Source organism: Anabrus simplex, chromosome 2 (genome assembly GCF_040414725.1).
Source record: "Anabrus simplex isolate iqAnaSimp1 chromosome 2, ASM4041472v1, whole genome shotgun sequence".
Classification (NCBI taxonomy): Eukaryota; Metazoa; Arthropoda; class Insecta; order Orthoptera; family Tettigoniidae; genus Anabrus; species Anabrus simplex.
This window is the reverse complement of record NC_090266.1, coordinates 409658957-409671153: the sequence shown is the minus strand read 5'-3', so window position 1 is coordinate 409671153 and position 12197 is coordinate 409658957. Positions and strand designations below refer to the sequence as shown.

The 12197-nt window shown below is 40.6% G+C and overlaps 1 protein-coding gene across 2 annotated transcripts in view; it reads left to right on the top strand.

Moving 5' to 3' along the window:
- Window positions 1–12197, top strand: part of LOC136862862 (melanization protease 1) — a 169901-nt gene that overhangs the window by 69118 nt on the left and 88586 nt on the right. For both annotated transcript variants that reach the window (XM_067139127.2, XM_067139126.2), the window contains exon 4: window positions 5283–5473. In XM_067139127.2, the coding sequence (XP_066995228.2) occupies window positions 5283–5473 (191 nt within the window). The remainder of the gene's footprint in view (window positions 1–5282; window positions 5474–12197) is intronic.

The window sequence follows — 12197 nt, the reverse complement described above, 5'->3', positions numbered from 1 at the left end:
TTCACACAAATACGTAGTTGAAGATAGTAGTAACACATTAACTGCCATATCGGGGACTGCCGGTTATTCAGTCCCGGTTGCCTACCAAATTGTTTCCAGTGGTATTTTCAGAAGTTTTAATTCCAATATTCTGTGTGCTATCAAACCTCTGAGTTCTTCTTGAATATTAATCGGATGTTGTTCTAGATAAGGAACAAATGGATCACGAACCCAGTCGAAATCCTGAACACTCTCCCTGAAATAATTATTGAACTTCTACTGCATGATCCATGACCATTTAATTACTATTAGCAAATGACCACCGAGTCCAGAACATCCTAAATGACACACTTTCAGATTTCTATTTCAAAAATCCAGTTATTTAGAAGTCCTTGTAAAACATCCATACTAATTAGAATACTTTGTACCTTCCTTGTATTTTTTCTGTTCAGTCATTCAAGTGTACGAAGAAGTCGGAAAGATATGACAACGTAGGCACTTATTCATCACCTCCAAATAAATCCGTGTACTTACGCCCCTCTTTAAATTCACATATTACTGTTAATGCTTTTACTTTTGGTAACAACTGTACAGAACCATGCCATGTATGCTTCAATTTATTTATTAAAACACTGTGGCATACTTTTATTCAAGCGCCCAATATAGTCGTGGGGAATGAAAGAAGGATCCCTGAGTTTCCGTGCCATATGCTGTGAGAACCCCGTTGGGCTCCGGTAATAACGAATTTCTCTATTTGGACCTGAGCCTGATTTTAATCATGAAGTACCCATAGCCGCGTATCCAAGCGAGCAACGAACTTTCGAGGGGGTGAAATTTGATAGAGAGGATGCACCAAACATTTCTCACAGGTTGACTAACTTCTATTTTCCAGGGCTGGAATCACCTGAATTCTAATCAGTAAATCCGCCACTAAGCTAAATTCAACACATCTGACACCACACGTAGTTAAGATGATAATATTAGAGCAACAGGAGCTGATAAAACTATTTACTTGTGCTATGAAGAGATATATGTGTATTAACGTGAGCAGCCGTTAGCATCTGGCGAGCTCTCACAAAGGAAGAGGGTTTGTTCGTCCGTATTTCCCCTTGGAGCCCGAGACCAGGTGAGACTATAAAGGCTGGGTAGACAGGGAAAGCGTCCTCCTATTGCATTTAGAACTGCGACAGTGAGGTGTCGTGACCGCGAGCCGAAAAAACAATTATTTCGTGAAGTTTCTGTTAGACTTGAACTAAAATCGTCGTGATATAGCTCACAAGAGCTAGTGACGGTCAGTGCTTATAAGTAATATCCGGCTCGTACGCGAAGTGTCAAATTAAATTGTGCGATTAGTTAATATATAACCGCTGACAATGATAGATAGCAACCGGGACCAATTCCCTTAATTTAGTGCCGCGTAGATCGGACTCAATTTTAAGGGGCAGCTATAGTAAATTATTAGCCAATACTAAGGTTGTGATCGTGCATTCGAGCACACTAAGCGGAGAAGTAGATGGTTCTAATTTAATTCAACAGTTCCAGATACAGTCCACATCAAGGAGACAGCAGCCATGAACTATGCAGAAGTCGACAAGAGGACCTTCATCCCTGTGATGTGTGTCGTAGTCATAGGCTGAGCCCGCTAGACATAGCGTAATGTGATTCGCCGCTGATGAAGAGATTGCCGCCAAGTTAAGTCGTTTTGTTCTTGAAGCATGTGAAGTAATAGGTAGATAGGCAGATTCACTAGTATACGCCATTTTAAATAAGTAAATTAATTTTAATTTTAAGCCAGAGTGGCATTTGTATAGCTCATTTCAGTAAATGTAAATACGTTCAGGGCTGCTTGTATGCCCAGTCCTCGAGCTGTGTGTTGTAAATATTTGGATGGGAAATAAGCGAAAAATAGGTTATATAGGTTTGTGTTGTAGCTATTTGTATTTTATTCCGATTTATATTGAGTTAAGATAGACTTTATGGGTAGATTCTTCATGAAAAATCTAATGGGTTGTACGCCACCAGTGTCAAACCGGTAGAAAGGATTAGACTAGAGACAGTATATGCTGGGATGTTTTGTTGCATGTTGCATGGATTTCAGCTATGAGACGTTGCAAGGGGAGGCCTTTCAACGTCGAAAGTAGAGTAGAGTCTTTAAGTGTGGTGGCAGGCAAATTCATGGATATGTACCGGTCGTCGAACCGAGGATTATTTACAGTATAAGTGAGGCTAGATAATTGCCTGTAGATATTTACAGGGCTGAGATGCTAAGAGATAGGCAATGAAACCGTGATATTATATTTGGGGCTGTGATGATAATGAGGTAATGAGCCGCCCTGTTAAATATGAGATTATATAAGGCTGTGAGCTGTATTTTGCTGTCCAGAGTTGTGTGCTATTCTGTAGCACCGAGAATGTTGTCAAGGCCCGATGCGCTAATTGTTCTTGACTCAGGCAGTCTCCGACCCTCAACTCAGCTGTACGCTGGTCAGAGATGGGTAGTGAAAGTTTTTACAAATAGTCCCATTATGTTCGTGAATTGCCTGTTCACAAAGACCTAGTTAGTTGTCATTTATGTTGCCAATCTGCTGATTTCCCTGCCGTGCCAAATGCTACTCCCATGCTGCATCTACATAAGATATGCGACATCACGTGCCCGGATATATTGGGTTCTTGATCCGACAGCTCTATCAACCAGTGTGTACATTCTGTGTGTTTTATTTTACAGGTTTTGGTTATTTCATAGCGTGTTTTTGTATGTTGTGTCCACTGTGCTATTTTCTTTGTTCTGATGTTGTCATGTGTTCGATAATGGGGAGACATAGCCCGATGGCTGTCTTTTCGAAGAGAGGTTCCGACCTTGTATGTGTCATGGGTTCGGACCTACACGGTAGAGTCTGTGATCATTTTGCAAGGGTGATTCTGGTGCAGCCCTGAATAAGTGTTTCATATGTTTGTTTCAGAGTGATCGGAATATGTATGTAATTTAGGCTATTACTAGTATTTGGGTATTACTATCGCATATCATGAACGGTTTAGAAATCGAGCCCTCGGGACAAGAACTAGGGATTTAACAAAGCGCGCAACTATAATTTGTAAAATCAGACAAATTCTCTTAATATCTTGAGTTCGTTACCCGCTTTGTTTTAAAGGATTTGTTTAAGAATGGTAATTTATGTGAAAATTCGTGTGATTTTCCTTTGATGGATACAAACAGTGATCGGTTGTTTATTTAATTTTTTTAGTATGATTTCTTTTTATTTCATTAGTTTAGTGAATCCATTTTACCCGATTTTCTCGAGTTCTCATTCATTAGGTTTATATGTACGTATTACCTGTCCACATACTTTGGTGTATTTTATAGTGAGATATATTTTTATTATTTGCTTTTATACCATAATCAGGCGCACCACGCGCTTCCCCTGAGCTAGGCCGAAATTAAGACAGGATACGGTACAGTATTTCTGTATGTAGTAAAGATGTAACGTGTACCGATTCCATTTTCTGACACAAAACGGCAAATTGCCGCGAATTTAGGGCCACGATTCCATATTCACGATTTACTTCGACCACCACAACGTTCAGATGAGATGGCAAATACTTAGCAACAATGGCTTCGTGGTGGATGAGACAATGATCACATTGAATGTTAGGATATACTTGTACTTCGTGTAATTTCACTCGGCCTGTCATAAAAGTGGCTCCGTCTGTACAAACACTAATCCAATCCTTCAATTTTAATTTATTACTGGGCACATATTCACTAGTTACACGACGTATTTCTTCGTCAGTCACTCATTCGGGTAGCAATTTGCAGAATTAAATTAGTTGCAGTTCATCTCCATCGATGTACCGAATGTAGGTAAGAAGTTGTGCTTGATCACTAACATTGGTGGACTCATCGATCTGAAGTGAGAAATTCTGACTGCTGTTAATTTTCTACTTCACAATGTTTCCGATGTCACTGGACACGTTACTATCTCGATGATTTGATGGTGTCAGTAGAGAGAGGAATATTTGAAATTTCACCAGCAGCTTCCGTCTCTAGTACTACTTTCATCGTCTCTTTATAAGCAGGTACTAACAATGTTTCAGCTACTACAGTGTGTGTGCGGTTCCCTTGGCCTTTTTCGATAAGTTCGGCTACCTTACAGCTATGCTTGTTCCGAAACACGTAACTATTATTATTATTATTATTATTATTATTATTATTATTATTAAAATACATTGCAAATGGGAGACATCCCGGTGGTAATGGTCACTTACAGCAATGTAATAATAAAGTAAAGTTAACATAATTACCTAAAACCAAACAAACAAACAAACAAACAAACAAAGAACAAGAGTACAACAAGCAAATATATGGAAAGAAAATGTTACAAGAATTACTCGTACTACTAGTTTAACATTAAAAGTCCAGCATCATCACATACATATTCACACATAACTTAAATATTTCCAGTGCTTAACACTACGGTTTACACTATTATAGGTTGACCTTACTACTACCTTAACATTATAAGTGATAATGAAGTGAAGTTAAACCGTAATTACCCTACAACAACAACAACAACAACAACAACAACAACAACAACAACAACAATAATAATAATAATAATAATAATAAGAGTACAACAAACAAGAAATATTTCCAGTACTTAAGACTACGAGAGCCTCCGTGGCTCTGGCGGCAGCACGCCGGCCTCTCACCGCTGGGTTCCGTGGTTCATACCCCGGTCACTCCATGTGAGATTTGTGCTGGATGAAGCGGAGGCAGGAGAGGTTTTTCTCCGGGTACTCCGGTTTTCCCTGTTATCCTTCATTCCAGCAACACTCTCCATTAACATTTCATCTGTCAGTCATTTATCATTGCCCCAGAGGAGTGCGACAGGCTTCGGCAGCCGGCACAATACCTATCCTCGCCGCTAGATACGGGCTTCAGTCATTATATTCCTGACCAGGTCGAATGACTGGAAACAGGCTGTGGATTTTTTTGATCAATAAGGGAAAACCACAATATAACAATAACTGTGAGTGAACAATTTATATTTAAGTTCTTAGATTACATAAGAATTCACAGCAGAAAATAAATAATGAATATTATGATCCTACTTAATAAGTGCAACAGCAGGAAATACGATTCAGGCATATAAAACACGGAAACTGGGATAGCATTACTAAAAATCGACAAATGAATACTTATAATATGATGAGTAAAACTTTCCGTCACACGTCTCATCTTGTGGGAGCACACTTGTTGCGGAACACTACTATAGAGAATATTGAATACAAATTTTATTTTCCAGAATCGGGGTTCGTCTTGGGGAGCATAACACGGCCACGCCCATCGATTGTAATTCCGATGGTGAGTGTTCTGACCATCCAGTCGACTTAGGCATTGAAGAAGTTCTTCCGCACCCAGAATATGACAGCAGACGAAGTAGTCAGTTCAACGACATTGGCCTCATAAGACTGAATAGTGACGTTCCTTACACAGGTGAGAGCCTTGTTCATTTTGGTACGTTACAGGCACTGAATACTTTAGGGGACAGATAGACTGAAAAGGTATGTTGCACACTTGTTTGCAGAACATTTGCTTACAGATAACGTTGATAAATTATGATGTGAAATACTAAAAAGATTCTTTACAAGCCAAATAATCTCTCTTTGACTTCTGTTTATTTCTTTAAATATTAGTATCGTCGGTTTACCTAAAAGGCGCTCGTTATTAAACTTATGAGACGTCACATTTTTTAAGTTAATTATATGGAATATAATCGCTTAGACTATTCGTAAATAAATGGAATTATAGTTTATTTATTTATTTATGTATTTATTTATTTATTTATTTTATTTATTTGCCTTGTTTTCCTTGCCCCATATTTAAGCGTGTCCTCCCATGAGTTCTGATTCCTTTCGCGAATTAGCTATTTGCCAATTACGCTACCTGAGCGAGTCCCGTCAGTTCCGAACACTACCTGAGCGAGTTTCAGTTTAGTTTTCTATATCAAAATTGTATTAATTTGTTTATTACTGAAACAAATAAGATCCATTGTTAGCGCCAGCCGGGAGTGCGTGCCCTCTTTAAGAAATTGGTTCCTCTAACAGAGGGGGGCGGACGCCATGGACCGCTAGCTCCCATAAGCAGATTTCGCCTTGTCAGTATCTGTATCAGCATGTCGCTTCGTCTTTGAACTGTTTTTAAAATTTTATTTACTAGTCACTTAGTAATCAGCACGTAGCTTCGTCAAATTGATCTTTTAACTGAATTTTTATCTTATTTACAAGTCACGTAGTAATCAGCACGTAGCTTCGTCAAATTGATCTTTTAACTGAATTATTCTTCTTTTTATACTTTAGTCAATATGTACAGCAAAAGAAACATTTCTTAAAAATACTGTTAAATCACCCGTCTCTTCAAACTGTTGAGTTGCTCTTTGGATTCTGTCATCCATTCCAATATATTTTATTTTCATTTTTGTGGCTTTCAAATTCAACTCTGCCCGCATAATTCTTTCGTCTGAATTTTGAGACTCCTTCTTCAAACACAACACCAAGTCTCTTACACGGGGATATGGTTTTCCGCATTTCAAATTTAGCTTATGGTTCCAACCCTCTACAGAGTTATTCGTTGTATGCCTCTTCCCATGGTAATTCCGCATTTCAATCGGAACATGCACGTTTTCAAGCCATTGCTCGACAACGTAATCAACAAACCTTGATTAACTTTTCATTGTCCGGGACCGTGCTATGAATGTGTAGCCAACCATCTTCTATCTTTTCTGGTTTGAGAAATGCAAGAGCACCACATTGCCTGATGGTGTTTCTGATTACCTGGGTAGTTTTATACATACCCGAAACCCCAATTTCTTGCACTTTTCTCCAAATACTTTGGCTTAAGTGGAAAAAACGTCCGACTCGTTGGCTGAATGGTCAGCGTACTGGCCTTCGGTTCAGAGGGTCCCGGGTTCGATTCCCGGCCGGGTCGGGGATTTTAACCTTCATTGGTTAATTCCAATGGCCCGGGGGCTGGGTTTTGTGCTGTTCCCAACATCCCTGCAACTCACACACCACACATAACACTATCCTCCACCACAATAACACGCAGTTACCTGCACATGGCAGATGCCGCCCACCCTCATCGGAGGGTCTGCCTTACAAGGGCTGCACTTGGCTAGAAATAGCCACACGAAATTAATAATAAAAAGTGGGAAAAAACAATCTTGCACTTGGACTCTTGGAAATACTTCTTCTATCGCTTTGACAGCTCCAACCTCAAAATCCAAGTTTACTATTTCAGGTGACCATTTAGGTATTACATCAAGGATTTTTTTCAAGAAGCGCACATAAGTGGCTTTATTCTTGTTTGGAAGCAGTGCGAAAACAGCAGGCGTAACATTTATTTCCTCTTTGTTGCTTCCCAAGTGTACATAAATGGAGTACACTTGACAAAACTGCTTACTGACACTCTTAAATGTCCCGTCCATTAAGAAGTGTTCTTTTTTCAATATTTCTTTGCCTCTGGGGCTCGCAAATATCAATAATATGTCACCTTCACAGACGTCAGCCAATAAGAAGTTTGTGCCATCGGGCATACATAAAGTTTCTTCAGCTAAATTTACTTCATCTGGATGCATTGGTTCTTTCTGAATTCCTTGTGCTTTACTCCGCTGTCTGTACAATGAACTGAGGTATTCGAATCACTAACTCGTATCCTGTCTGATGCAAGTGTTCGAACTCTTCGTCGTATAACTGAAAATAAAATACATGGCGTTAGAATGGTTCACTTTACCGCTTGCAATTATGAAATTAATTATTACAATATTGTTGCCGTGCGGTTAGGGTCGCGCAGCTGTGAGCTTGCATCCGGGAGATAGTGGGTTCGAACCCCACTGTCGGCAGCCCTGAAGATGGCTTTTCATGGTTTCCCATTTTCACACCAGGTAAATGCAGGGGCTGTACCTTAATTAAAGCCACAGCATATTAGATGAAGATAAACATTATATTATTTAAACATTCACGTTTTAATCTTAGCCTTATATAATAATTTAAAGTGGCTCAAAAGTCCAACAACCTTATGTTCATTTTCTGTATTTGGTTAATAAAATAGCTTGTAAAAAATGAATAAAGAGAAGCAATAAGAAAGTTATATGAATCATCCTTACCTGTGAGAGTGAAGTGTTATTCTCCTCGCGAGCTCTTTTCCTGACCATGGAAGCTGCTTTGAACACTTCAATGCTGGCCACATCAGGAACACAATCAAGGTCCACTTCTTTAATCAATTCCCGATTTTTAAAATCACTTTTCCGGCAAATGGTTTTGCAGCACCAATCCACACTTCACTTGATTTGTTGTTGCGTTTCTTATAAAAATGGTAAGCATTAAATATCAAAATTTGGTTTCCTTTAATGCTAGTTGTGAACTCCATTTTTATATGCTCCACTCAAAGACACAAACACAAATGACTTGAAAATAGCCCTTAGGTACCTGGTGGTAAGTCCATTATCTCTTCTATAGGTCGCGTCGTACTATTATTAACCGGTCAAACCTCAAAACTGACAGCTGGGTTTTCCAGAGACATTCGGAACTAGTGGGACTCATTAGCTTATTTACTCAGGCGTGAATACGCGGTAGGAACACATGGGACGTTTTTCCTAAGCAATTTTTTTTCGGAACTCACGGGAATGGAACTACCGGGCGAGTTGGCCGTGCGCGTAGAGGCGCGCGGCTGTGAGCTTGCATCCGGGAGATAGTAGGTTCGAATCCCACTATCGGCAGGCCTGAAAATGGTTTTCCGTGGTTTCCCATTTTCACACCAAGCAAATGCTGGGGCTGTACCTTAATTAAGGCCACGGCCGCTTCCTTCCAACTCCTAGGCCTCTCCTATCCCATCGTCGCCATAAGATCTATCTGTGTCGGTGCGACGTAAAGCCCCTAGAAAAAAACGGGAATGGGACTCGTGGGACGGAACTTATTTAAGTCTATGAAGCCTTCTCTTACATTAAACCAACGTTAACAACTACAGTCGAACCTCTCTTCTGCGGACACCGTCGGTTCTGAGGAAAAATGTTCGTTACGAGAGGTGTCCGCTAAAACAAGTTTGTAAAAATCGGACATTTAAACGGCAAAGAACATCCAGCTTAAATATAAGCATACATATCTGTATTTTTATTATTCTAAGTTATTTCTGTGTTATTATTTTATAGAGAGGTATTGTAAGTGATTTTACATCATTTACAAACATTACAGCTTCGTGAAGTAATCCATTGTTAATAATGTTTAACAGACAACTGAAAAGCTACGGTATTTCTGTCTCCCTAATTAGCGCCTGTACTGTCTTTTCCTTCTCAAGTTGGCTACCTGAGCTCGACCTCATCAGCGACAATCCGAGTTATGAATAGAATGATGCAAAAAGGGAAGAAAATCCCCAGGTAAGTTGTGAGTCAAGAGTCTCTGGCAGCATTTCTGGGCAATTACAATTCTCGGAATAGGTCTGTACACCACTAGGTAGAACTGCATTCCGATGTATCTCCTCTCCCCTTGCTCGCGAAATAGTACAAACTTTCAAAAGATATTCCTTATGTCTGAAGAATGGTTTTAAAAGAAAGAATGACATGTGGTCCAGCGTAATAAATTGTCCGGCAACGTGTGAAGTGTCCGCTTAAGTCAAGTGTACGGGACAAATTACGCTGTCCGCTGTCCGGAGTTCGAGGTGTCCGCTAAAAGGAGGCCAATTTAACACTTGTCTTATGTAAAATCAAATCGGTTCCGAGGAAAATTATCCGTATAGGGAGGTGTCCGCTGAATAAGGGTGTCCGTTAGGGCAGGTTCGACTGTACATGAAACTGACCGGACGAGTTGGCCGTGCGGTTGGGAATGCGCAGCTGTGAGCTTGCATTCGGAAGATAGTGGGTTCGAGCCCCACTGTCGGCAGCCCTGAAGATTTTCACACCAGGCAAATGCTGTGGCTGTAATTTAATTAAGGCCACGGTCGCTTCTTCCCACTCCTAGGCCATTCATATTCTGTCGTCGCCGTACGACCTATCTGTGTCGGTGCGACGTAAAAACAAATTGCACAAAATACATGAAACTGATACAATTAAAATAACTACGAAATAATGTTAAGAATTGACACATAACATAAAGGTAACTGTAATACCATTTTGATAGTAACAATAATAATAATAATCGTAATCACAATTAACAGCAATGATAGTCACAATGTCCGCCTCTGTGGTGTAGTGGTTAGCGTGATTAGCTGCCACCCCCGGAGTTCGATTCCCGGCTCTGCCACGCAAATTTGAAAAGTGGTATGAGGGCTGGAACGGGGTCCACTCAGCCTCGGGAGGTCAACTGAGTAGAGGTGGGTTCGATTCCCACCTCAGCCATCCTGGAAGTGGTTTTCCATGGTTTCCCACTTCTCCTCCAGGCGAATGCCGGGATGGTACCTAACATAAGGCCATGGCCGCTTCCTTCCCTATTCCTTGCCTATCCCTTCCAATCTTCCCATCCCTCCACAAGGCCCCTGTTCAGCATAGCAGGTGAGGCCGCATGGGCGAGGTACTGGTCATTCTCCCCAGTTGTATCCCCGACCAAGAGTCTGAAGCTCCAGGACACTGCCCTTGAGGTGGTAGAGGTGAGATCCCTCGCTGTGTCCGAGGGAAAACCCGACCCTGGAGGGTAAACAGATGATGATGATGATGATAGTCACAATTTAAACGATAAGTAAAATATTTCTTATACTGGTTTGTGAATCCCGTGCAACACGGTGGCGTGTGCGGGGATGGACAAGATGTTCCTGTTGTGGGAGGGGGTGTAGAATTGATGAGTCTGAATTAAACTAAGACGGTCGAATATTCAGGTTTTCTTCCACCAGTCGTCCTTACAATTTGTTTTCCAGTTTCCAGACTTTGAGTAAGATTTCTCTGCTAATTTCATTCCTTGATGACCTAAGACTCATTCCATGAAGAGTCCGCCTCCGTAGCGTAACGGTTAGTGTTATTAGCTGCCGTCCTCGGGGGCTCGGGTTCGATTCCCGGTACTGCCAGGAATTTAAGAATGGTAGGAGGGCTGGTATGTGGTTGAAATGGTACATGCAGCTCACCTCCAGTGGGGGTGTGTCTGAAAAGAGCTGCACCACCTCAGGATGAGGACACGAGTTTACTTACTATTCCTTGAAGAACGACTAAGCACTGAAGTCAATGCACGAAAGGCTGTCCAATGAGACGAATGACACTAACAGCTAGTACAAAGGGTAGGCGCTTTTAAGGGCTGAACTTCTGCGACGATTTAGCAAATGCGCTGGATGAAGATTTTTTTTACAAGTTTCTTTACGTCGCACCGACAATGGGATAAGATGGGGTTAGGAGTGGGTAGGAAATGGCCGTGGCCTTAATTAAGGTACAGCCGCAGCATTTGCCTCATGTGAAAATGGGAAACCACGGAAAATCATCTTCAGGGCTGCCGATATTAGGGTTTGAACCCACTATTTTCCGATTACTGGATACTGGGTGCACTTAAGCGGCTGCAGCTATCGAGCACGGTGCTAAAGGAAGAAGCCACACAATATGATCAAAAGAAGAAGAAACGTGCCACAGTAAAGTACAGATCGGTAATCACTTTCTGAATCGCTAGATTTAATAACCATACCCTCATCGAAGCATAGCCTTGATAATAAGCTATTAAAAAACTAGCCTAGATCTCTAGCATGTAAGTTAAGGAGAACAAATAACCGAATTTAGGAAGGTGCAATGTTTTTGCGGATTAATTAAAGAACATTATAATAAATAACATGTTTGGAAGCTAATATTCCAAAAGGAAACGCATCATAAACTAAACTGATTCCACTGTCCTTGCACCCAGAAACAAAATGAATGACCAGCATTCGTAGCCTAACACGCTACAACGCGTAGATCAGAGTGCTAAAATGACTTCCTGGCTGCTTCAAAATTACTTACAGTACATAAGAATCTCTGAAGACCGTAAAAGTAGTTAGTGGGACGTAAAGCAAATAACATTATTATTATTATTATTATTATTATTATTATTATTATTATTATTATTATTATTATTATTATTATTATTATTATTATTATTATTATTATAGTACTTAAGAATGGCTGAGTCCAGCTCCTTGGCTGAACGGTCAGCGTACTGGCCTTGGGTTGAGGGGGCGCTGGTTCAATTCCCAGCCGGGCAGATCAGTTTTAACTGCTTATAGT